This window comes from Oncorhynchus gorbuscha, linkage group LG10 (genome assembly GCF_021184085.1).
Source record: "Oncorhynchus gorbuscha isolate QuinsamMale2020 ecotype Even-year linkage group LG10, OgorEven_v1.0, whole genome shotgun sequence".
Lineage (NCBI taxonomy): Eukaryota > Metazoa > Chordata > Actinopteri > Salmoniformes > Salmonidae > Oncorhynchus > Oncorhynchus gorbuscha.
In genome coordinates, this window is record NC_060182.1 from 32,292,032 (window position 1) to 32,319,418 (window position 27,387).

General features: G+C 42.8%; 1 protein-coding gene across 7 annotated transcripts; it reads left to right on the forward strand.

Annotated features, from left to right (window-relative positions):
• Window positions 1–78: 78 nt before the first annotated feature.
• LOC124045888 (forkhead box protein P1-B-like) lies at window positions 79–26,692 on the forward strand. 7 transcript variants are annotated; one of them, XM_046365660.1, is made up of 16 exons: window positions 79–225; window positions 19,747–19,907; window positions 21,651–21,776; window positions 21,997–22,086; window positions 22,647–22,773; window positions 22,959–23,100; window positions 23,190–23,297; window positions 23,550–23,637; window positions 23,725–23,808; window positions 23,972–24,176; window positions 24,321–24,397; window positions 24,542–24,643; window positions 25,008–25,135; window positions 25,343–25,400; window positions 25,583–25,665; window positions 25,777–26,692. In XM_046365660.1, exons 2-16 carry the CDS (start codon window positions 19,761–19,763, stop codon window positions 25,937–25,939), a joined length of 1,728 nt encoding a protein of 575 aa, XP_046221616.1. In that variant the 5' UTR covers window positions 79–225; window positions 19,747–19,760; the 3' UTR covers window positions 25,940–26,692. The 7 variants fall into 7 exon arrangements, with proteins under 7 accessions (XP_046221616.1, XP_046221618.1, XP_046221620.1 ...); XM_046365662.1 differs by having other exon boundaries at window positions 25,586–25,665; XM_046365664.1 differs by having other exon boundaries at window positions 22,965–23,100.
• The last annotated feature ends 695 nt before the right edge of the window (window positions 26,693–27,387 follow it).

Below are 27,387 nucleotides of genomic sequence, written 5' to 3' on the forward strand. Positions count from 1 at the left end.
TTTTTGTTTTGTTTGTTTTTTTAATCAGGGGACTGTGATGTCATCATGGTCTCGTCATGAACAAACGCCCAACTGCACTGTCTAGTGACAGTGTCCACTCCTGCTGGAACTGTTGATCCGAGTTGGGTAAACGTTAGCTTGTGGTTGAGGGAGTCTGTCAATCGCTTCTTATCTTGTTCAACGAGTCGTGCCAAATAGTAGCACATGCTACAAATTGATGCCCTGGTAAGTTAAATGTATGCTTGCTACCCTAATTACATTAATTTGCTTTTGGATAGCTAATTACATTTGTTTATCTCGTTAGCCTAGCTAGCCAACATTAGCGGTAAACAACATCAACCCCATTGTTGTTTAGATACCTACTGTAACTTGCTGGCTAATGACTGTCTAGCTAAATAACAACGATGGGGTTTATTTTAACAGCTAACAAACCACTATTTCTCAAGTGCAGTACTCTTGAGTAGCTGACTAATTCTAATGTTGTTCGATAATAGGCTAGACACATGACATTTTTAACAACGCTTTTTAAAAACGACATCATTGCATCCGCCGTGAAGCCCAGTTTCTTAAATTACCACATGTCCCAACTGCTTGCCGTAGTTTTGAAGTAATCGCGAAAAAACAGGCCTTATTTTAGTTCTATTGAGCACGGTGGCACCAACTCGTCTTCCAAACGTTATATTCCCAGCCCATTATTCTACGTCACAAGGCCTGCTTCTCTATTGTTAAAGAAGGTTACGGTTACTTAGTGAGCAAACTCAATGTTCGCCTCAGCACACTTTGTTGTGACCTACAGTGCTAAACGATGACTGGCGCAGAGCCGTTAACATTTTCTGGTCATGGTTAACCATAATTACTTTCAGAAAAAGATGTAAACCTAAACAAAACTGGCGTCTTTTTCAAGATGTAGCTGATTTAAACAGCCAGAAGACATTTTTAATTAAGAAATAACTTTTTTTTTAACGATTTGTTGTTTCTAAATGGCTGCTGGGTAATTTGATATGCGTCGAAATCTGTTTGTTAATAGGCATCGAATGCTGCGCAGGTTCATGGAGTTGCAAACTAAATGGATAGGTATAGCTCATTGATTTATAGATCTGATACAGTTGCTACCTCAGATTGAGCCTATCAAGTGTCACAGAGGAGTTATGTAGTACCCACAGAAGGCCACAGGGAGGAGCAAGAGAGCTACACACAATACTGTTTTTTTGCCTTAAAAACCCTAGGTATAACCTATTTTAGCCTTAACCCTAACCCTAGGTATAACCTATTTTAGCCCAACCTATTTTAGCTTTAACCCTAGTTCTTGGGTAGGGTAGCCTAGAACACTTAAAAACTATTTTTGTAATTATACTATGTTAGTAAATACCATTATAGTACTAAATATCATTTTGATTGTTATTTATTCAGATATTTATTATTGTAAGGCAGAACACTTGATAAACAAGCCACCTTTTATTTTTCAAATGTGGTTTGAACTGGATGTGACCTCGTAACCTAAATGTGAAAGTCCAGCAATTGGCTGGGATAGGTGGGGCAGGTTTGAGACTGATCTTAGGAATTAATAAGACATACACTGTATTTCTCATCTGCTTCACCAATGTACTTTATGTGAATTAATACATTTTAATTGCAAAATATTTAAAGATGACAGCATAAAGACCTCAAAGCTTCAATTATAGGCTATAGTGTAACGGATGTGAAACGGCTAGCTTAGTTAGCGGTGGTACGCTCTAAATAGCGTTTCAATCGGTGACGTCACTTGCTCTGAGACCTTGAACTAGTGTGGAGCGATGGGTAACGATGCTTCGAGGGTGACTGTTGTTGATGTGTGCAGGGGGTCCCTTGGTTCGCGCCCGGGTATGGGCGAGGGGACGGTCTAAAGTTATACTGTTACATTGATGCTGTTGACCCGGATCACTGGTTGCTGCGGAAAAAGGAGGAGGTCAAAAGGGGGGTGAGTGTAACGGATGTGAAACGGCTAGCTTAGTTAGCGGTGGTATACGCTAAATAGCGTTTCAATCGATGACGTCATGTGCTCTGAGACCTTGAAGTTGTAGTTCCCCTTGCTCTGCAGGGGCCTCGGCTTTTGTGGAGCGATGGGTGACTGTTGTTGATGTGTGCAGGAGGGTCCCTGGTTCGCTCCCGGGTATGGGCGAGGGGACGGTCTAAAGTTATACTGTTACAATAGCAGCAATATGATTGACATAAAATAGCATGCAACCAAAGACTATATGTCCCATGATTTTCTAAAATGGTCACTCATTACTTTACAGGTAGCTATTTATCTTGTATTAGGCCTGTGTTGCTTTTGGGAGATGTACTAGGAAATTACGTTTTTTTTCTACCAGAGGCGACTGAATTAACGTTCAGGCTTATTGATAATTGTTACAGTAATGAAGTATAATTTCAAAACATGAGCATAAAAACACGTAATAATAAACATGAATCATCATTATATTACTTCACAGTAATCTGTAAATGCCTTATCGGCCCTTCCTCTTGAGTTAGTAGTGTGGAAAGGGACGTATGGATGACATTATCTGCGAAAGTAACACCCTCTTAATATATAAACACAGACACTAAAAAGTAGCTTTTTTTAAATGATAAACTCAGCAAAAAAAAGAAACGTCCCCTTTTCAGGACCCTGTCTTTCAAGGATAATTCGTAAAAATCCAAATAACTTCACATATCTTCATTGTGAAGGGTTTAAACACCGTTTCCCATGCTTGTTCAATGAAGCATAAACAATTAATGAACATGCACCTGTGGAATGGTCGTTAAGACACTAACAGCTTACAGACGGTAGGCAATTAAGGTCACAGTTATGAAAACTTAAGACACTAAAGAGGCCTTTCTACTGACTCTGAAAAACACCAAAAGAAAGATGCCCAGGGTCTCTGCTCATCTGCGTGAACGTGTCTTAAGCATGCTGCAAGGAGGCACGAGGACTGCAGATGTGGCCAGGGCAATAAATTGCCTAAGACGCCTAAGACTGCACAACAGGGAGGCAGGACGAACAACTGATCATCCTCACAGTGGCAGACCACGTGTAACAACACATGCACAGGATCGGTACATCCGAACATCACACCTGCGGGACAGGTACAGGATGGCAACAACAACTGCCCAAGTTACACCAGGAACGCACAATCCCTCCATCAGTGCTCAGACTGTCTGCAATAAGCTGAGAGAGGCTGGACTGAGGGCTTTTAGGCCTGTTGTAAGGCAGGTCCTCACCAGACATAACCGGCAACAACGTCGCCTATGGGCACAAACCCACCATTGCTGGACCAGACAGGACTGGCAAAAGTGCTCTTCACTGACGAGTCACGGTTTTGTCTCACCAGGGGTGATGGTCAGATTCGCGTTTATCGTCAAATGAATGAGCATTACACCATGGCCTATACTCTGAAGCGGGATCGATTTGGAGGTGGAGGGTCCGTCATGGTCTGGAGGGGTGTGTCACAGCATCATCGGACTGAGCTTGTTGTCAATCTCAAAGCTGTGCGTGACAGGGAAGATATCCTCCTCCCTCATGTGGTACCCTTCCTGCAGGCTCATCCTGACATGACCCTCCAGCATGACAATGCCACCAGCCATACTGCTCGTTCTGTGTGTAATTTCTTGCAAGACAGGAATGTCAGTGTTCTGCCATGGCCAGCGAAGAGCCCAGATCTCAATCCCATTGAGCATGTCTGGATCTGTTGTTCAGGGAAGTTGTTCAGTTTATGTCTCAGTTGTTGAATCTTGTTACATTCATACAAATATTTACACATGTTAAGTTTGCTGAAAATAAATGCAGTTTATGAGTTTAAATCTGGAAGCTCTCAAGAGCCTTTGCTTTGCTGAGCAGTTCGTTTTTGTGAGTGTGCTGCCTGCCATCAGGAGTCTGTCTGCAAACCTGCCTGCCATGTCATCAGAGGAGTAGATCTGTGAATAATGAAAAGTTAATCAATTATTGCCACGCTTTCACATAGAGGCCTAGTTAACATTTTATTCATGTAGCAAATGCTCTTATCCAGAGTGACTAAGGTTAAAAGCCTTGCTCAACAGTACATCAACAGATTTTTCACCCAGTCCGTTCGGGGATTCAAACTAGCCACCTTTTGGTTACTGCCCAACGCTCTTAACCGCTAGATTACAAACACAAAATGGCAAATGGTAGTAGATAAATCGTAAACTGGTTAAATAAAAGACTGTTCTTAGAACTTTGACTGCCATTGTTTTGGGGAAATACGGGTATGTATGTCTATTTCGCCAAATATCTCTCAATGTGTATATTTTGTTTCTTTCAAGTAGGACACCATTCTAATCAGGACAATCTCTTCTTTCTAATTATGTAAGGCTGGGCAGTGTATATCATTGTCATCGATCGCTAGGCCAAAAATAGTCCTTAGCTGCCATTTGTTTCCTACTTCCTCATAATGTAGACATAAGCACAGTTGACAACGTCGAGGTGTGTATGTTTACTTTCTATAAGAGTTATTTTTTTCGTCAGTTTAATAACAATAACAAATTGTAGTGGTAATATGAGAAGGGATAAGTTTTTTTTTGTGCCATTTAGGCCAAATGGAATTCTAAGACTAATTCCAGTCAAAATAGGCCCTGCTAACGTTTGATTCAATTCATTTGCTATCTGGAGTTGCATAACTTTAATAGCTAGTTAGCAAGGTAAATCATGATGGTCCGTATGTTGTTGTAGATAGCTATCTAACTAACAAAGCAAAAAGCAAATACGATGTATTTATTGTTCTTTCGCTGTGAAAGGGTCCACTTCAACAACACTAAGAATATGTATGCAGCTTCTTTAGACCAATGGACTGTCCCTGTTCTGTTCGGCAATCTGATTCATGGATATGTGGCCCTGTGCATTGGAATGATGTGGCTCCCACACATACTATGCCCATTGCTTTATATGCCACACCTTGAGTTCATTGCTAACTTCTGCACAGAGTTTCCAGTAGGGCAGGTGTATATCTGGCAGGTGTACACTCAGAAAAACATGAAAGGAATAGTTCAGACAAATTATACACAGGTTTTCTTACCCTGTAAGCAGTCTTATGGACAAGGTATGACAGCAAGCCATGCTTTGGTTTAGTTTCCCTGGCACTGTTTCCAGGTACCAGGGAAAGGCTGGTTCACACCCAGGTTGCTAACTATTTCTCACTCAACAGCCTATTTACAGCTATCAAAGCAGTTTTTAGGAAGATACACAGCACATCTACAGCAGTGCAAAGGGTTGTAGAGGACGTAGTCTGCGTGTAACAGCCAGGAGGTCACAGCAGCACTCTTCTTGGATCTGGAGAAAGCTTTTGACGCTGTTCACCACCACACACTCCTGAGGAAGCTTGAGAAACTAGGCTTTGACAGCATTGTAATCAAGTGGTTCACATCATACTTACAGGGGCGGACTCAGTACACTAAACTGCAAAACATGCAGTCAGGCTAGGTATCTGGAGAAAGCTTTTGACGCTGTTCACCACCACACACTCCTGAGGAAGCTTGAGAAACTAGGCTTTGACAGCATTGCAATCAAGTGGTTCACATCATACTTACAGGGGCAGACTCAGTACACTAAACTGCAAAACATGCAGTCAGGCCAGGTACCTGTGGTGAATGGAGTACCACAAAGGAGTGTGCTTGGACCCTGCTGTTCTGTATTTACATAAATAACCTTCCATCAGTGCTGGAGAAATAGTGTATACATATACACTGCTGGTCAAAAGTTTTAGAACACCTACTCATTCAAGGGTTTTCTTTTCTTTTTACTATTTTTTCATTGTAGAATTATAGAGAAGACATCAAAACTATGAAATAACACATTTGGAATCATGTAGTAACCAAAGAAAGTGTTAAACAAATCAAAATAGATTTTATATTTCAGCTTCTTCAAAGAGACACCATTTGCCTTGATGACAGCTTTGCACATTCTTGGAACTCTCTCAACCAGCTTCATGAGGTAGTCACCTGGAATGCATTTCAATTAACAGCTGTGCCTTGTTAAAAGTAAATATGTGGAATTTCTTTCCTTCTTAATGTGTTTGAGCCAATCAGTTGTGTTGTGACAAGGTAGGGGGGTATACAGAAGTTAGCCCTATTTGGTAAAAGACCAAGTCCATATTATGGCAAGAACAGCTCAAATAAGCAAAAAGAAATGACAGTCCATCATTACTTTAAGTCACGAAAGTCAGTCAATAGAGAACATTTCAAGGACTTTGAAAGTGTCTTCAAGTGCCGTCGCAAAAACCATCAAGTACTATGATGAAAATGGCTCTCATGAGGACCGCCACAGAAAAGGAAGACCCAGAGTGACCTCTTATGCAGAGGATAAGTTCATTAGAGTTACCAGCCTCAGAAATTGCAGGACACAGAAATGCTTCACAGAGTTCAAGTAACAGACACATCTCAACTAGAGGTTGACCGATTATGATTTTCCAACGCCGATACCAATTATTGGAGGACCAAAAAAGCCGATACTGATTAATCGGACAATTTTTATTTATTTATTTGTAATAATGACAATTACAACAATACTGAATGAACACTTATTTTAACTTAATATAATACATCAATCAAATCAATTTAGCCTCAAGTAAATAATGAAACATGTTCAATTTGGTTTAAATAATGCAAAAACAAAGTGTTTGAGAAGAAAGTAAAAGTGCAATATGTGCTATGTAACAAAGCTAATGTTTCAGTTCCTTGCTCAGAACATGAGAACATATGAAAGCTGGTGGTTCCTTTTAACATGAGTCTTCAATATTTCCAGGTAAGAAGTTTTAGGTTGTAGTTATTATAGGAATTATAGGACTATTTCCCTCTATACCATTTGTATTTTATTAACCTTTGACTATTGGATGTTCTTATAGGCACTTTAGTGTAACAATATAGCTTCCGTCCCTCTCCTCGCTCCTCTCTGTGCTCGAACCAGCAACACAGCGACAACAGCCACCATCGAAGCAGCGTTACCCATTCAGAGCAAGGGGAACAACTACTAAAAGGCTCAGAGCGGGTGACATTTGAAACGCTATTAGTGTGCGCTAACTAGCTAGCCATTTCACTTCAGTTACACCAGCCTCATCTCGGGAGTTTGAAGTCATAAACAGCGCAATGCTTGACGCACAATGAAGAGCTGCTGGCAAAACACACAAAAGTGCTGTTTGAGTGAATGTTTACGCGCCTGCTTCTGCCTTCCACCGCTCAGTCAGATACTTAGATACTTGTTTGCTTGTATGCTCAGTCAGATTATATGCAACGCAGGACACGCTAGATTATATCTAGTAATATCATCAACCATGTGTAGTTAACTAGTGATTATGATTTATTGTTTTTTATAAGATAAGTTTAATGCTAGCTAGTAACTTACCTTGGCTTACTTCATTCGCGTAACAGGCAGTCTCCTTGTGGAGTGCAACAAGAGAGTGGCAGGTCGTTATTGCGTTGGACTAGTTAACTGTAAGGTTGCAAGATTGGATCCCACGAGCTGACAAGGTGAAAATCCGTTGTTCTACCCCTGAACAAGGCAGTTAACCCACCGTTCCTAGGCCGTCATTGAAAATAAGAAAGTGTTCTTAACTGACTTGCCTAGTTAAATAAAGGTATAAAAAAAATTGGCGCCAAAATATACAGATTGTTATGAAAACCTGAAATCGGCCCTAATTTATCGGCCATTCCGATTAATCTCACCATCAACTATTCAGCGGAGACTGTGTGAATCAGGCCTTCATGGTTGAATTGCTGCAAAGAAACCACTACTAAAGGACACAAATAATAAGAAGAGACTTGCTTGGTCCAAGAAACATGAGCAATGGACATTAGACCAGTGGACCTGATTCCAACTGCAGTGTCATTGTGAGACTCGATGTGGGTGAATGGATGATCCAATTTGTAAGTCGCTCTGGATAAGAGCGTCTGCTAAATGACTTAAATGTAAATGTAAATGTAATCTCAGCATGTCTATTTCCCACCTTAAAGCATGGAGGAGGTGTTATGGTGTGGGGGTACTTTTCTGGTGACACTGTCTGTGATTTATTTAGAATTCAAGGCATACTTAACCAGCATGGCTACCACAGCATTCTGCAGCAATACGCCATCCCATCTGGTTTAGGCATTGTGGAACTATAATTTGTTTTTCAATAGGACAATGACACAACACACCTCCAGGCTGTGTAAGGGCTATTTACCAAGACTGAGAGTGATGGAGTGCTGCATCAGATGACCTGGCCTCCACAATCACCCGACCTCAAACAAATTGAGATGGTTTGGGATAAGTCGGATGGCAGAGTGAAGGAAAAGCAGCCAACAAGTGCACAGCACATGTGGGAACTCCTTCAAGACTGTTGGAAAATAATTCCTCATTAAGCTGGTTGAGAGAATGCCAAGAGTGTGCAAAGCTGCCTTCAAGGCAAAGGGTGGCTATAATGTTCCAAGATGGCGTAGCAGTAAGTCGTCCTGTCGTGTTGTGTCCCTTGTATATATCGTTTCTTTTTCGTTTTTACATATTTTTCTTCGAATATCTCTTTAAAAACATTTTGCTAAACCTAAGCTTCCAAATACTCTCCTGCAACCCGCCTCACCCAATGTAGCTATTTTTCCTAAAGTATTTATATTTACTTTGGAACCGGAACCCCTCAACTGAAGCTAGCCAGCTAACCACCAGCTATGCTGGCGGTCTTCAGCTAACCTTTAGCTTGGAAAGCTCTCGCCAGTTCGAACAACGCGACTCTAACCAGAGCATAACGGACCTATTTATTTTTCATCCCCGGATTCCCACCGCAAACGGAACATTGTTTTCAGCTGGATCTTCACAACTAGCTATCTAGCTATACCGCAACCCCGGATGATTATCCTGGCTAGCGTTTCCACCCACTTAGCTTGAAGCTAGCCCGGCCAGAGCACCTGTGCTACCACCGTAGCATACTCCTGGGCTACAATACCCGGGCCCACGACCGGTCTATCGATGTCACCGCATGAAGAGGAATAAACAGACTCACCCCATCGTGACGTCCCCCAAAGGCTAACTCTCTAGCCCTTGCTATCTCCTTGCTTGCTAATTCGGCCTGCTAACTGATAGCTTGTTTAGCTCCGGTCCGCTAACTGCTACCTTGTTTAGCCCCGGCCTACGAACTGTTAGCTTGTTAGCACAGGCCTGCTAACCGTCTGAATCGCCGCGTCCCAAACACTCACTGGACCCATATTTACTTTCTATCTCTTTTCGATTTTTAATTTGTTTATACCTTCCGGAAACCTGCCTCACCCAATGTGATACGGAATCGCTATTATTTTTAATTTTTAGAACACACTCAAGAACCTCCAGAAGCTAACCAGCTAACTAGCTACAAGCTATTTAGTCATTGTTAGTGTTTTTTTAAAAACCTGGATAACACTCACCAGTCCAGCTTCCCTGCCCCATCCACCGCTGCCCCCTGTAAACTGATCTCTTGGCTACATAGCTAATGCACGCTGGACTGTCCATTAATCACGGTACTCCATTCTGCTTGTTTGTTTTATCTGTCGGCCCCGTTGCCTAGTCAACGCCATTTTACCTGCTGTTGTTGTGCTAGCTGATTAGCTGTTGTTGTCTCACCTACTGTTTTAGCCAGCTTTCCCAATTCAACACATGTGATTACTGTATGCCTCGCTGTATGTCTCTCTCAAATGTCAATATGCCTTGTATACTGTTGTTCAGGTTAGTTATCATTGTTTTAGTTCACAATGGAGCCCCTAGTTCCACTCTTCATACCCCTGATATCCCGTTTGTCCCACCTCCCACACATGCGGTGACCTCACCCATTACAACCAGCATGTCCAGAGATACAGTTTTGATAGCCTTTAGCCGCACCCTCATACTGCTCCTTCTCTGTTCCGCGGGTGATGTGGAGGAAAAAAACCCAGGCCCTGCATGTCCCCAGGCACCCTCATTTGTTCACTTCTGTGATCGAAAAAGCCTTGGTTTCATGCATGTCAACATCAGAAGCCTCCTCCCTAAGTTTGTTTTACTCACTGCTTTAGCACACTCTGCTAACCCTGATGTCCTTGCCGTGTCTGAATCCTGGCTCAGGAAGGCCACCAAAAATTCAGAGATTTCCATACCCAACTATAACATCTTCCATCAAGATAGAACTGCCAAAGGGGGAGGAGTTGCAGTCTACTGCAGAGATAGCCTGCAAAGTAATGTCATACTTTCCAGGTCCATACCCAAACAGTTCTAACTACTAATTTTGAAAATTACTCTCTCCAGAAATAAGTCTCTCACTGTTGCCGCCTGCAACCGACCCCCCTCAGCTCCCAGCTGTGCCCTGGACACCATTTGTGAATTGATCGCCCCCCATCTAGCTTCAGACTTTGTTCTGTTAGGTGACCTAAACTGGGATATGCTTAACACCCCGGCAGTCCTACAATCTAAGCTAGATGCCCTCAATCTCACACAAATCATCAAGGAACCCACCAGGTACAACCCTAACTCTGTAAACAAGGGCACCCTCATAGACGTCATCCTGACCAACTGGCCTTCCAAATACACCTCCGCTGTCTTCAACCAGGATCTCAGCGATCACTGCCTCATTGCATGTATCCGCTACGGAGCCGCAGTCAAACGACCACCCCTCATCACTGTCAAACGCTCCCTAAAACACTTCTGTGAGCAGGCCTTTCTAATCGACCTGGCCCGGTTATCCTGGAAGGACATTGACCTCATCCCGTCAGTTGAGGATGCCTGGTCATTCTTTAAAAGTAACTTCCTCACCATTTTAGATAAGCATGCTCCGTTCAAAAAATGCAGAACTAAGAACAGATACAGTCCTTGGTTCACTCCAGCCCTGACTGCCCTCGACCAGCACAAAAACATCCTGTGGCGGACTGCAATAGCATCGAATAGTCCCCGCGATATGCAACTGTTCAGGGAAGTCAGGAACCAATACACGCAGTCAGTCAGGAAAGCTAAGGCCAGCTTCTTCAGGCAGAAGTTTGCATCCTGTAGCTCCAACTCCAAAAAGTTCTGGGACACTGTGAAGTTCATGGAGAACAAGAGCACCTCCTCCCAGCTGCCCACTGCACTGAGGCTAGGTAACACTGTCACCACCGATAAATCCATGATTATCGAAAACTTCAATAAGCATTTCTCAACTGCTGGCCATGCCTTCCGCCTGGCTACTCCAGCCTTGGCCAACAGCCCCCCCCCGCGCGCAGCTCCTCGCCCAAGCCTCTCCAGGTTATCCTTTACCCAAATCCAGATAGCAGATGATCTGAAAGAGCTGCAAAACCTGGACCCGTACAAATCAGCTGGGCTTGACAATCTGGACCCTCTATTTCTGAAACTATCCGCCGCCATTGTCACAACCCCTATTACCAGCCTGTTCAACCTCTCTTTCATATCGTCTGAGATCCCCAAGGATTGGAAAGCTGCCGCAGTCATCCTCCTCTTCAAAGGGGGAGACACCCTGGACCCAAACTGTTACAGACCTATATCTATCCTGCCCTGCCTATCTAAGGTCTTCGAAAGCCAAGTCAACAAACAGGTCACTGACCATCTCGAATCCCACCGTACCTTCTCCGCTGTGCAATCTGGTTTCCGAGCCGGTCACGGGTGCACCTCAGCCACACTCAAGGTACTAAACGATATCATAACCGCCATCGATAAAAGACAGTACTGTGCAGCCGTCTTCATCGACCTTGCTAAGGCTTTCGACTCTGTCAATCACCATATTCTTATCGGCAGACTCAGTTGCCTCGGTTTTTCAGATGACTGCCTTGCCTGGTTCACCAATTACTTTGCAGACAGAGTTCAGTGTGTCGAATCGTAGGGCATGCTGTCCGGTCCTCTGGCAGTCTCTATGGGGGTGCCACAGGGTTCAATTCTCGGGCCGACTCTTTTCTCTGTATATATCAATGATGTTGCTCTTGCTGTGGGCGATTCCCTGATCCACCTCTACACAGACGACACCATTCTATATACTTTCGGCCCGTCATTGGACACATCTAACCTCCAAACGAGCTTCAATGCCATACAACACTCCTTCCGTGGCCTCCAACTGCTCTTAAACGCTAGTAAAACCAAATGCATACTTTTCAACCGATCGCTGCCTGCACCCGCATGCCCGACTAGCATCACCACCCTGGATGGTTCCGACCTTGAATATGTGGACATCTATAAGTACCTAGGTGTCTGGCTAGACTGCAAACTCTCCTTCCAGACTCATATCAAACATCTCCAATCGAAAATCAAATCAAGAGTCGGCTTTCTATTCCGCAACAAAGCCTCCTTCACTCACGCCGCCAAGCTTACCCTAGTAAAACTGACTATCCTACCGATCCTCGTCTTCGGCGATGTCATCTACAAAATGGCTTCCAACACTACTCAGCAAACTGGATGCAGTTTATCACAGTGCCATCCGTTTTGTCACTAAAGCAACTTATACCACCCACCACTGCAACTTGTATGCTCTAGTCAGCTGGCCCTCGCTACATATTCGTCGCCAGACCCACTGGCTCCAGGTCATCTACAAGTCCATGCTAGGTAAAGCTCCGCCTTATCTCTGTTCACTGGTCACGATGGCAACACCCATCCGTAGCACGCGCTCCAGCAGGTGTATCTCACTGATCATCCCTAAAGCCAACACCTCATTTGGCCGCCTTTCGTTCCAGTACTCTGCTGCCTGTGACTGGAACGAATTGCAAAAATCGCTGAAGTTGGAGACTTTTATCTCCCTCACCAACTTCAAACATCAGCTATCTGAGCAGCTAACCGATCGCTGCAGCTGTACATAGTCTATTGGTAAATAGCCCACCCATTTTCACCTACCTCATCCCCATACTGTTTTTATTTATTTACTTTTCTGCTCTTTTGCACACCAATATCTCTACCTGTACATGACCATCTGATCATTTATCACTCCAGTGTTAATCTGCAAAATTGTAATTATTCGCCTACCTCCTCATGCCTTTTGCACACATTGTATATAGACTCCCCTTTTTTTCTACTGTGTTATTGACTTGTTAATTGTTTACTCCATGTGTTACTCTGTGTTGTCTGTTCACACTGCTATGCTTTATCTTGGCCAGGTTGCAATTGCAAATGAGAACTTGTTCTCAACTAGACTACCTGGTTAAATAAAGGTGAAATAAAATTTTAAAAATAATACATTTGAAGAATCTCAAATATGAAATATATTTTGATTTGTTTAAAACTTTTTTGGTTACTACATGATTCCATATGTGTTATTTCATAGGTTTGATGTCTTCACTATTATTATACAATGTAGAAAATAGTACAAATAAAGAAAACCCCTTGAATGAGTAGGTGTTCTAAGACTTTTGACCAGTAGTGTATATGCAGATGACACAGTCCTGTATTACTCAGCTAATACCACCAGGGAGTGTGAGGAGTCAGTGTCAAATGACATCAAGAGGGCAGCAGCTTGGTTCGCTTACAACAAGCTCTACCTACACCCTCAGAAGATCAAGGCAATGTTGTTTGGCAACTCACAAAAGTTGAGATACTTTTGCCTGTGTGTCACAATAACAGATGGACAAAACATTTATGAACAAGTAAACACTATAAAGTACCTGGGGTTGAAATTGGGTCCACAGCTACACTGGACTGAACATGTCATCCTGGTCACAGGGAAACTACCGCCTGGGCTTGGCGCTCTAAAGCGGGCAAGGGACTTCGTCTCCAAGGACATCATCCTGACATTTTACCACACTATGATAACAACTCACCTGGACTAATGTGCCACAGTATGTCTTCTCACCTTACATCAGGGCAATAAGACATGTCTTAACCAGCTACAGCGTATCATCAACATGACCGGACAGAGGGGACACATAAAGACAGAGTTTCTTCTGCAAAAAGCTGGAATCGAACCACTGACGGTCAGGATCCGTTACAATACCCTAGTGACAGTTTTCAAGGCGACTGTACAAACTGCCTGAATACACGTCAGACCTATTCAGGTGGGAGTCTCCACCCATCCTCTGGAGCAGCAGTCAAAGCATATGCCCAATGGGACCTGCAACTACTGGCACAACCATCAGTTTAAAACATGGCCTTTCAAGGCAGTCTGCAGGTCTTTGGCCCATTACTCAGGAACAAGCTGGACTTATCCACATGACAGCTAGCTTCCATGTCCGCCTTCAAAAGAGCAGTACATATAGCTGTAATTCAAGTGAGGTTTTGTATGCTGCTGCATATGATGTATGCTGGGATTTTATATGTATGCCAATGGGTATGCTGTATATGTTTTTATTGATTCTATGGAACCCAGGACTCCCTGGAAAATAGTGGCAATTGTTACTGAGTGGACTATCTTGGCCAAATAAATGCTGTCATACCTTCTCTATAGACTGCTCACAGGGTAAGGGAACCATTATGTGATTTGGGTGAACTATCCCTTTAACATTATACACTGCTCAAAAAATTAAGGTAACACTTAAACAACACAATTTAACTCCAAGTCAATCACACTTCTGTGAAATCAAACTGTCCACTTAGGAAGCAACAGTGATTGACAATACATTTCACATGCTGTTGTGCAAATTGTATAGACAATAGGTGGAAATTATAGGCAATTAGCAAGACACCCCCAATAAAGGAGTGGTTCTGCAGGTGGCGACCACAGACCACTTCTCAGTTCCTATGCTTCCTGGCTGATGTTTTGGTCACTTTTGAATGCTGGCAGTGCCTTCAGTCTAGTGGTAGCATGAGACAGAGTCTACAACCCACACAAGTGGCTCAGGTAGTGCAGCTCATCCAGGATGGAACATCAATGCGAGCCATGGCAAGAAGGTTTGCTGTGTCTGTCAGCGTAGTGTCCAGAGCATGGAGGCGCTACCAGGAGACAGGCCAGTACATCAGGAGATGTGGAGGAGGCCGTAGGAGGGCAACAACCCAGCAGCAGAACCACTACCTCCGCCTTTGTGCAAGGAGGAGCAGGAGGAGCACTGCCAGGGCCCTGCAAAATGACCTCCAGCAGGCCACAAATGTGCATGTGTCTGCTCAAACGGTCAGAAACAGACTCCATGAGGGTGGTATGAGGGCCCGACGTCCACAGGTGGGGGTTGTGCTTACAAGCCCAACACCGTGCAGGACGTTTGGCATTTGCCAGAGAACACCAAGATTGGCAAATTCGCCAATGGCACCCTGTGCTCTTCACAGATGAAAGCAGGTTTACACTGAGCACATGTGAGAGACATGACAGTCTGGAGACGCCGTGGAGAACGTTCTGCTGCCTGCAACACCCTCCAGCATAACCGGTTTGGCGGTGGGTCAGTCATGGTGTGGGGTGGCATTTCTTTGGGGGGCCGCACAGCCCTCTATGTGCTTGCCAGAGGTAGCCTGACTGCCATTAGCTACCGAGATGAGATCCTCAGACTCCTTGTGAAACCATATGCTGGTGCGGTTGGCCCTGGGTTCCTCCTAATGCAAGACAATGCTAGACCTCATATGGCTGGAGTGTGTCAGCAGTTCCTGCAAGAGGAAGGCATTGATGCTATGGACTGGCCTGTCCGTTCCCCAGACCTGAATCCAATTGAGCACATCTGGGACATCATCGTCTCGCTCCATCCACCAACTGTTGCACCACAGACTGTCCAGGAGTTGGCGGATGCTTTAGTCCAGGTCTGGGAGGAGATCCCTCAGGAGACCATCCGCCACCTCATCAGGAGCATGCCCAGGCCACACACACTACTGAGCCTCATTTTGACTTGTTTTAAGGACATTACATCAAAGTTGGATCAGCCTGTAGTATGGTTTTCCACTTTAATTTTGAGTGTGACTCCAAATCCAGACCTCCATGGGTTGATAAATTTGATTTCCATTGATCATTTGTGTGTGATTTTGTTGTCAGCACATTCAACTATGTAAAGAAGAAGTATTTAATAAGAATATTTCATTCATTCAGTCCTAGGATGTGTTATTTTGTGTTCCCTTTATTTTTTGAGCAGTGTATGTAATGTGCTGAAACTCACCCCAGGCTGTTTTGGGTTTGTGTTTGTTGCATGGTTTCCGTAAGGGTGGAAATTTATTTATTTAGGATAGATGATGTAGGCCTACAGCATATTATGATAATTTAGGGACCAGTCAACCTAGCTGACATAACCTATGCTTAATCTTACACTGCTGCTCAAGCGAATCGAGTTTAGATGGAGTGTGTTGGCTTTGTCTCAATCATTTTTTAAGGGATCCTGGTAGAGAATCACTATCCTTGTCTCTTCCATGGAAACAAAGGTGATATAGTCTAGTATCATCCACCTGCATGGTTTATAAAAATGGCAATTAATCAAAACTTACTGTGGGCCAGCAATGCAAATGTTAACTGAATACCATCTGTTGAATTTCACATTAGCTTGTTTCTATTTGCATTGTCCCGTAATTGTTCCCCAGAGTGGTAAACTTAGCATGCAAGTGAATGGTGAATACATTTCACTTTGTAAAGATAGCCTAATGCAGGGATCATCAACCAGAAACATAATTCAAAATAACTTATAGACTGAAAATTGACCGCAAGATATGTTTGAGTAAAACCATTTCAAAGCTTGCTTACATTTGTATTCGACCACGTGTCTTGGGAATACTTGGGAACGTGGGAATACTTGAACGGATTTGTTAAATGAATATCACTTGGAGCTGATTTCCTGGTGTTTTTGCAGTATTTTATGTCCAACAATGAAAATACCACACAAAAAAAATGTTATAAATGTTTTATTGCAAAATAAAACCACCCGCGTGCTGCCAGTTTGGGAACAATGGCCAATGCCTTGGTGCAGTCACACAACGCCTTTTGTTTGTAACTCTGAATGATAGTTGTCATTAAAAAAGTTTAGACTCCCAAAGGAAATCCAGAGGGAAAACGTTGATCCCCAAAAAGTAAAAAAAGCTGAACATTAGACAGTGCAATGTGCATTCAATAAAATGAACAGAATGTAGATATTCCTTGTGTATATGGTTTGCCCCTGTTCTATTTGCCGAGTGTTTGTGTTTATGCAAACAGGCATGTTAAAACACAGCACCTGTTCATGTGTGCACAGTGCACATAGGCTACACACACACACATTTTTCGCTACTGCCTTGAACTCATTGAACTCAGCTGAACACCTACAGCGCTGTGCCTTTTCTGCCAAGGTAACGATAGTGTATTGTAAAGACGTGCAGGTTAGTTGTTTGGATATTTTGGCTAGAACCCATTCTCGTTTGTGATTGTTATAATTTGACATTTCTATAGCTAGTGTTCTTTATTTCTCTCATTAATCTGTATTATAAAACTATGGTAGGCTGCATCTAGGAATCAGGGTTGAAATGCATTGTTTCATTGGTGTATCTAGGGGTATGTTGTCTGTACTGAAAGTTGAAGTAGGTATTCAGAGGATTCACGTCTACCCTAAAAAACCTAGTTTGTGTTGCTGTCTGCTGTGCAAGCAGTAATTTACTGGATCCGACAGATCGGGTATGCTGACGGGCACAACAGGATGAAACACTTGTGCGCAAATACACCCATGGCTGCCGTTGCCTAAAATAATCAGAAATCAGCCTTGCTGTGGAATGAAAAGACAAATAGGTACAGAAGTCCGAATTAATACACAATCCAAGACGTGGGGATAGTCTGAGGGGCTATCCGTTCTATGGAAAACAATTTACGACATAGGTGTGTTCCAATCCACGTACGACACGCTGGCGGAGTGGGTCTGACCTTTCACGGAGTTGCATTATTTTTCAGAGAACGCATAGAGCCCAGTTGATTATCCATTTTATACCATGGCTATAATTGAACACGGAAATGTGTTCATTTGCCAGTAGAAATGTGTTCAACATCCACTGAAGTAGCTAGCAAGTTTACTAGATAGCTACAGTCGTTTCTGTGGTAGCCAAACAGATTTGCTAGTTTAGCTAACCAAACTATAAATCATAGCTTGCTATTATGAACATCTAATTCAACGATACCAATACTGTTTTCAGTTCGACTTTTGCTTTCAATAGCAGCTCAAATAAAACGTTAAAAATGATCTGTAGTCATTTGAATTCTACCGTGCAATGGAGTATTAAACAATACCATGGTATAATTAAGCATCAAGGCAGGAGGGGTGTGGTATATATGGCCAATATACCACGGCTAAGGGCTGTTCTTATGCACGATGGACACAGCTCTTAGACTTGGGTATACGATCTGATAAACCATGGCTGTCAGCCAATCAGCATTCAAGGCTGGAACCACTCAGTTTATAATGCATCTTACAGTTGGGTAGCCTATGTTTCAGTTTTATTCAGAAGTACACTATATATACAAAAGTATGTGGACACCCCTTCAAATTAGTGGAATCGGCTATTTCAGTCACACCGATTGCTGACGGGTGTATAAAACCGAGCACACAGCCATGCAATCCCCATAGACAAACATTGGCAGAGGAATGGCCTTATGAGGAGCTCAGTGACTTTCAATGTGGCACCGTCATAGGATGCCACCTATCCAATAAGTCAGTTTGTCAAATTTCTGCCCTGCTAGAGCCACCCCGGTCAACTGTAAGTCCTGTTGTTGTGAAGTGGAAACCTCTAAGAGCAACAACGGCTCAGCCAACAAGTGGTAGGCTATACAAGCTCACAGAACGGAACCGCCAAGTGCTGAAGCGCATAGCGTGTAAAAAAATAATAATGTCAAGCCACGTCAGCACAATAACTGTTTGTTGGAATCTTCATGAAATGGGTTTCCATGGCTGAGCAGCTGCACACAAACCTAAGATCACCATGCGCAATGCCAAGCGTCGCCTGGAGTGGTGTAAAGCTCGCCACCATTGGACTTTGGAGCAGCGGAAACGCATTCCCTGAAGTGATAAATCGCACTTCACCATCTGGCAGTCCGACAGACGAGTCCAGGTTTGGTGGATGCCAGGAGAACGCTACCTGCCCCAATGCATAGTGCCAACTGTAAAGTTTGGTGGAGGAGGAATAATGGTCCTAGGCTGTTTTTCATAGTTCGGTTTAGGCCCCTTAGTTCCAGTGAAGGGATATCATAATGCTACAGCATACAATGAAATTATATACAATTCCGTGCTTCCAACTTTGTGGTAACAGTTTGGGGAAGTCCCTTTCCTGTTTAAGCATGACAGTGCCTCCGTGCACAAAGCGGGGGCCAAACAGAAATCGTCCACATACTTCTGGTCATGTAGTAGTGTATGTAGACGAGCCTAAATATATTCAGCAAATGTATCTCAGTTTTTAGCAGTTGTGGACATTTGAATCTTCCCAGTTCAAAGAGCTTGTTTGTCTTCAGATTGTCTGTTGGTGTTTATGTTTGCTGTGTTGCTTTTGTATCGAACACTCCCCCAGCTGTATACACATGGCCCTCCCTTTAATGCAGTATTGTGCTACCTGCCAGATCTGTTTAAGGACAACGTGTTTGCTCATAAACACCAACCCACCAACCCATGGCCCCTTTATTTACCGTAGCCATGGAAGCAATCAGCTACTTAACAAATATCTCCTACTCCTTCTGGTAGGGTAGATGGTTTATCTTGGCAAGAGGGAAACTGTTGTCTTGTAACCTTGTCTCTCTCTGCTCATCTGCAACCTTAGTGAATGTTGCTTGGATAAGATCAGTAAGAAATTGTACCATGTGCATATGGAATTGTTCAAAATAAATGTAGCATAAAATCAGTGTTGTGGAGAGACATTGTGAATTTACATGAAGTAGCCCATTTTTCATCCTATATCCAGCTTCTGATTTTAGAGCTCTGGTGTTCTTGTTCTTTTCTCAGGTCAGTGAGTCCAGATGCATGAGTCTGGGTCAGAGCAGACAACCTGCACCAGTCCAGCCAATCAGACAGAGAATGGGGACAGTGCTGAAAGGGATGATTGGCTGAGCACTCAGACTCCAACTCCAGAGGGTTCCGGGGCTGACAGCCAGCAGCAAAACCAGGTTACCAAACTTATTTTATAACGTGTGGCACATGCTTACTTTCCAGACTAAAGGATATGTGTTCTCAAATTAGCACATTTAGCATATTTCTTTGTTTGTAAGGTGGGTAAGCTAGCTAAACTGAGTTCTGAGCCAACGGCAGTGCAGATAGACTGCAGAGGCACTTTGTGATTGGTGGAGGAAGGATCTTTGTTATTGGCTAGTTGTTTATGCACACAAGCACTCTGTCAGATTGCCAGACAGCCTAACGTTGTGCACGGCTTGCTTCTCTCGGTCTCTTTCCATCCTGTGTCTCTCTGACTGCCAAAGACAACCACTGTAAATGGACTTGATCAGGTTTGTCTGCTTGATTGTCATTTCAGCAACTAGCCTATTTCTACATTTAGAAAGATAATACTTGTTTTTTTGTTTACTGGTATGTACATTGGTTGAATTTGCTTGGTGGAAACGGCTATGTTAAATGTTAAACTATGTTAAATGTTAAAATGCAACACTGTTCGTCACTTATATATGTTGCTAACTGATGACCTAGCTAGTAATTGTGACTATGTTAGTCAGAATAATTGTGCATGTGTTACTACTCAGTGACCTAACATATTTATAATGTAATTGTGCCATGTAATCCGAGGTTATTTGCTTAAATCATATAAACATTTCCTTGGCTCTTTATTGCCTCTTTCAAGCATTTTCCCTACTCTGGTGTTGTAGTTTATATTCCATTTGTGCATTGTAGGTTGGGGTTTGGGTGTGTTGGCTGTTGCCTTTGGTTACTTACGGTTTGTTACATCTCAGCTCAGAGAAAGATTAAGTATAAGGGTCTGTTGTATGAAAAGTATGATCATATTTTCAGGGTTTCAGAAAGGCATGTAATCTTGTGTTTGGCAACAGTAGTCTTAGAACGCAGACCTCAATATGAAGACTAGCCCAGTGTTTATACTGTCCTTCATGAGTATGTGGGTTTCTGTCCTCGACAATAACAATAACAAAAGATGTTTGTCATCGACAATAACAAAAGATGTTTGGACTTGTCTGCCCTGCCGTCATGGAAACAAGGATTAGGTTAGGCTTTTGTTTTGTTGATGGTGTGCATACAAAAGAAGATGGCCCATTTCCATGCCATATATACAGCGACTATCTGGCTCCCTTAAGGTTTTTTTCCTGTAATGCAGATGTTTAAGTTCAAGTGCAATTATTTTACCTTCTGCTTTAAGTTATGTAAAGCCATAGGTCTCATATATATAGTATAGGTCTATAAGGACCTTAGTAAACACTGAGCACCTGTGCCAGTGCACGTTTAGTCAGTGTGGGAAAGGGCGTTCGCCACTGCAATCCATCCACTGTTATTGTTAGCCTAGAGCCTCTGTGACATCCTCCCGCAGTTTGTTTACTGGATCCAAAACAGAGCCAGTCTTAGTGGGAACTGTTTGTTTGTGGTTCAGACCTAAATTAAAATGCAATGCAGAGTTCTGTTTTTGCAAAACTTGCCCTGCATCCCTGGCTTTGTATTCATTATTTATATATCGATTCAGCTTTAATTATTCTGTTTATGTTTACTGTAAACATCCCCAGAGCTGTGAGTGTAAGGCGGAGCGGGAGAGGTAATTGCTGGATGCCTAGTGGAGGCTGTTTCTATATTTTTTTCGGTCTTCCAAAAACACTTTTTAATGGTGTTGTTGGCATTATTTGTCTGTTATTTTCAGGCTAGACTAGGTCTAATCTGTGCTCAACTTGTGTTGTTGGCAGGTTCCAGTCTCGGTGTCTATGATGACACCTCCGGTGGAGACTCTTCAGCAGACACTGCAGCAGGTCCTCAACCCACAGCAGATCCAGGCCCTGCTCCAGCAGCAGAAAGCACTCATGTTACACCAGGTAATCACATCATTCTACCACGCTGTCTCAATCTGCATTTAGATGCTTTATTTTGTCATTCTTTAATTGTAATATTATCAGCAGCACTTTTTAGTTTTGTTTCTCTGTATTGTCACCTATTTATTTTTTTCCCATGAGGATCTTTGTAAGATACTGATGGCTTGAAAGTGAGAGCTGTATTTCCTCATGACCTTCCATTAACTCAACATTTCTTCTACAGCAACACATACAGGATCTCTGCCAGAAACAGCAGGACCAGTTCAACGCCCAGCTCCTACAGCAGAAGCATGCTGAGAAGTCAGAGCAAGAGGTAGGCCGGTCTACATATTTTTTGTCAAATGTCTGTATTTTGCCTTCAACCAAATGTTCCAAGGCACTATATCAAATCCATGTATTATTAGTATTATTATTATTATAGTATATTCTTTGGGACTGGGAATTGCCAGGGACCTCATGATACGATATTATCACGATACTTGGGTGCCGATACGATATGTATTGCGATTCAATACTGTGATTTGCGATTTAATACTGTGGTCCAAACATATTGCTCACCATATTTGTGCTGCAGAAGGGGAAGAGAGAGACATGAGAACGAGTGTTGATCAGTCATGTAAATAAAAGGGCTGAAAACAAATTGGCTCCCAATTTAAAAAGATGGGGAAAATACTGTAGTGTTGATGCAGGTACAGCCAACTAGCACAAAATAATATTGCAATATTGTCAACGATACAACGTATCGTCAAATTATATCTCGATATGTAACTGTATCGACCCTCCCTCCCTCCCTCCCTCCCTCCCTCCCTCCCTCCCTCCCTCCCTCCCTCCCTCCCTCCCTCCCTCCCTCCCTCCCTCCCTCCCTCATCACAGCAGCTAACAGCCCAGCACATGGTCATCCAGCAGCAGTTCTTGCAAGTCCAACAGCAGCACCTCCTCAGCCTCCAGAGACAGGGTCTCCTGTCTGTCCTGCCCTCCATGAGCCCCTCTACAGCTCAGGGTAAGTGTCTACCACCAAGCCCCCACCCTTTAATCTATTCTTAGCTTGTTGTTGTTGTTCTCTTCCACCATGGCTGCTTGCTGCTATACTTGTTGTTGTTGTTGTTGTTGTTGTTGTTGGGCTAAGATATTTAATTTATTCGGCTGAATTAATTAATATGATATGTACTTGTGTATTTCTCTGAGGTTTAGTGAAAGGGTGTGAGTATAGTACAAGCCTGCCCTCTGGTGGTGAGTATCCAGCCACTTTTCAAAAGAGCCTGCTCCACAGCCAGCAGTCCACCACTAATGGGAATCATAAATCACAGCCACTAAAGAAGAAAGACAGGTGATTAGCCATTCTAGAACAGTGTTAATTCATTATCATCTGACCAACCTCTTCCTGAAGGGTAACATTGAAGATGTGTCTCTCTGCAGTGGTCCTGTGGATGATCACTCACAAAACACTCACCCTCTCTATGGACACGGCATGTGCAAATGGTCTGGCTGTGAGGCAGTCTTTGGAGACTTTCAGGCTTTTCTCGAGTGAGTTTCTCCTCCTCTATTAATTTTGTCAGAGAGACAAATTTAAAGTCAGTCTCCTAATGTAATAACAACACTGCGTTGTAGTGGTTTTGATTAAGGCAGCTCTCCGCACCTCTCTGATTCAAAGGGGTTGGGATAAATGTGGAAGACACATTTCAGTTGAATGTATTCAGCTGTACAACTGACTAGGTATCCCCCTTTCCCATTCTGAATGTTATCTTGACTTGTTATGGGAATCTGTTTTTCTCCCAGACATCTGAACGGTGAACATACACTGGATGACAAGAGTACAGCACAGTGTCGAGTGCAGATGCAGGTTGTTCAGCAGCTAGAACTGCAGGTACAGTTGACATTTGCTTAAATAAAGCCCATTCATTGTACAGGATCAACTTTACATTACATATTTTTTTATATCTTCCCAATGCAGTTGAAAAAAGACAGAGAGCGTCTGCAAGCCATGATGTCTCACCTCAAATCATCTGAGCAAATGTCAAAACCAGCAACGCCAACAGTAAGTCTGTGGAGTATTAGTGGCCATATATTTAATTCAAATCAGGTTAAACAGTCAGACAAGTATTAGCCACAATGGTAGAATAATCACTTTCAATTTTGCATTCCCTACAGCTATGTTCTCTGTACTGAGTTTAAATGAATCATTGCTTTTGATTTTTCAGGTGGATCTTATGCCCAACGTTGCCTTCTCCCAGGTGACATTTCCCAAGGTGCTTCCTCCCATGAGCTTGTCTCAAAGTGCCACTGCTCCTTCCACACCCCTGACACCTCCCCCGACCTCCTCTATCATCACTCCCAACACCCTGCTCACTGTGAGCCCTGGGAGGAGACGGTACTCAGACAAGTACAGCAAGAACATGAATCAAGGTGAGTTAGCAGTGGGATGCTGAATCTAATGAGGGTGGTGGGCTACATATTCTTTGAACTACTGATATGCCTTTAATGGTTTATCTATTTGTTTGGCTTTAAGCATTGATTTTATTCAAATACGTTTCTAATTCCTTTTAACAGATATTGTTCAGAATAAAGAGTTCTACATCAGTACGGAAGTTAGACCACCATTTACATATGCAGCCCTAATAAGACAGGTAAGGAATACATGTCTTTTATTTCACCCTGGTTTACCCCTCTTGACTAAATGTTAGCTATACCAGATGTTTTGTTCCTCAAATACTGTATGTAGTGATGATTATCATTTGCTAATTGTATTTCTTTGTGTTTGCATAATTTAGGCAATATTTGAATCACCCTATAAGCAGCTGACACTAAATGAAATCTACAATTGGTTCACACAAACGTTTGCATATTTCAGACGCAATGCAGCAACATGGAAGGTATTTGGCTATGCCAATTTATGGGGTTATTTACATGTATAAGAATATCCTTGTGCTATGTTTAGTTGCTATGCCATCAGTTGAGGCTGCTGAAGGGAGGATGAATCATAAGAATGGCTGGAATGGGGTCAATGAAATGGTATCAAACGCATCAAAGATGTGGTTTCCATGTGGTTGATACCACTCCATGACAGCCATTATTATGAGCTGTCCTCCCCTCAGCAGCCTCCACTGTATGCCATATTCATGAGTCTTTAGACATGTTTAATGGTATTAGAACAACTCTTATGGAAGAATGTTCTTGTCCTTACCTTGAAGCTGTGTGTGGTGTTAATACTGTATGTTCTTCTTCGTGACTCTGCAGAATGCAGTGAGACACAACCTCAGCCTCCACAAGTGTTTTGTGCGAGTGGAGAACGTAAAAGGAGCTGTGTGGACAGTTGATGAGATGGAGTTCCAGAGGAGAAGGCCCCAGAAGCCTGCTGGTGAAGGGTACATTTAACATGCTCGGTCTCTTCAGTATAGCTCCCTGTATGTCTCTGTTTCTTAACATGTTAAACCTGCATTTCTGTTGGTGTTACACTTGTAGAAACCACGTAATTAATATAACAATGTCCTGTGAGGATATTGTGTTTTTCCTCTATTTCCCAGTCAGTGTTTTTGTTCAATTAAATGAAGTGTGTTTATGTGTAACTGCAGGTCTTTCAGAAGAGAGAACACTGGCCATGGTCACAGCTCAGCTTCCCTTACTCCTAAGGTAAGTACACACAATAATCTTCAGATTGCTTTAAATGAGTGCCCAACCTTTATTTTTGTCATTATGCTATAAACCGATGGCGTGTATCTTTTCAGGCTGAATGGCTAGATAGTAGTATACCTCCATTCAACCCAGCTTTCATAGGCGCTCCCTCTCTGAGCTCTCTGCCCTATATGTTCCAGCAGGAAGAGATGAATGCAACTCTCTGGTATGGGAATGGATCCTACAGTGACAGCAGTGAAGAGCAGTACCCTATGCACCCCCTGTGAGTGTTTCATCACCATTTAAAAACTAGATCTGGTAAAGGAGAAACGGTTCTCAGTTTCAGAAGTCACCATAAGTATCTTTTTTTCCTCATCATGACTTTTCTTCCCAGCGTAAAAGAAGAGCTAATGGACGAGGAGGCATATGAGAATGTGCCCCATGACTGTTCTGAGACTGAGAGCTCTGATGAGCACAGCTCAGATGTGGACCAAGACGAAGATGGCGGTAGCCCAGAAAGACCCAACCTGCAGCTGGCTCATGTGCCTTCACAATGAAAGAGAGAATGCATTCCAAACTGTCAATCTCCACTGCACTCCCACATTGGAAAACTATGAAATGTACCAAATGACTTGGTAGAACTATTTCATATCAAGTGACTATTTATTGAGGATGTTTTATGCTCTGTTGTACTGGCATCATTTGTACTGGGTGTTATCCACCCAAGCTCACACTGAAGACAACAGAACCTATTATTGTAACACCGCTTGTCCTCAAATCATGTATTCGTATTGGCTTATTTTGAGGCAGTACAACCAATGATGAAGCCCTATGAGGAGCTGGTTCAGTGATGCAGAGTTATGTTCTTTCTTCAATGTCTATTGTTTCACTCTTTCATGAATGTGTATATTTAATAACCAGAGCATTGGCAATATTTATGGAGGGTACTTCATGAAGATGAATGTTTGTTTTCTCACACAAACGTGTTTATTTTTTACCTATGTGAGTACCAGACAACCTGCAGATAGTAATCCTGTGTTCCGTTTGTGACAAGACATCGTTGATAATTGGTTACTTTTACACTGCCAAAAATATGATTTCCACCACCGTTCAAAAGTTTGGGGTCACTTAAAAATGTCCTTGTTTTTGAAGGAAACACACTTTTTTTGGTCCTTTTGAAATACCATCAAATTGATCAGAAATACAGTGTAGACCTTGTTAATGTTGTAAATGACTGTTGTGGCTGGAAACAGCAGATTCTTTATGGAAAATCTACATAGACGTACAGAGGCCCACTATCAGAAACCATCACTCCTGTGTTCCAATGGCAAGTTGTATTAGCTAATCCAAGTTTATCATTTTAAAAGGCTAATTGATCATTAGAAAACCCTTTTTACAATTATGTTAGCACAGCTGAAAACTGTTGTTCTGGTAAAGAAGCAATACAACTGGCCTTCTTTAGACTAGTTGAGTATCTGGAGCATCAGCATTTGTGTGTTCTATTACAGGCCCAAAATGGCTAGAAACAAAACTTTCTTCTGAAACTCATCAGTCTATTCTTGTTCTGAGATATGAAGGCTATTCCATGCGAGAAATTGCCAAGAAACTAAAGATCTTGTACAATGCTGTGTACTACTCCCTTCACAGAACAGCACAAACTGTCCCTAACCAGAATAGAAAGAGGAATGGGATGCCCCTGTGCACAACTGAGCAAGAGGACAAGAGTGTGAGGACATTAGAGTGTCTAGTTTGAGAAACAGACACCTCACAAGTCCTCAACTGGCAGCTTCATTAAATGGTACCCTCAAAACACCAGTCTCAATGTCAACAGTGAAGAGGCGACACCGGGATGTTAGCCTTCTAGGCAGAGTTGCAAAGAAAAAGCCATACCTCAGATTGGTCAATAAAAAGGAAAGCATCCCAGAGTCGCCTCTTCACTGTTGACTTTGAGATTGGTGTTATTCGGGTATCATTTAATGAAGCTGTTGAGCAGTTGAGGACTTGA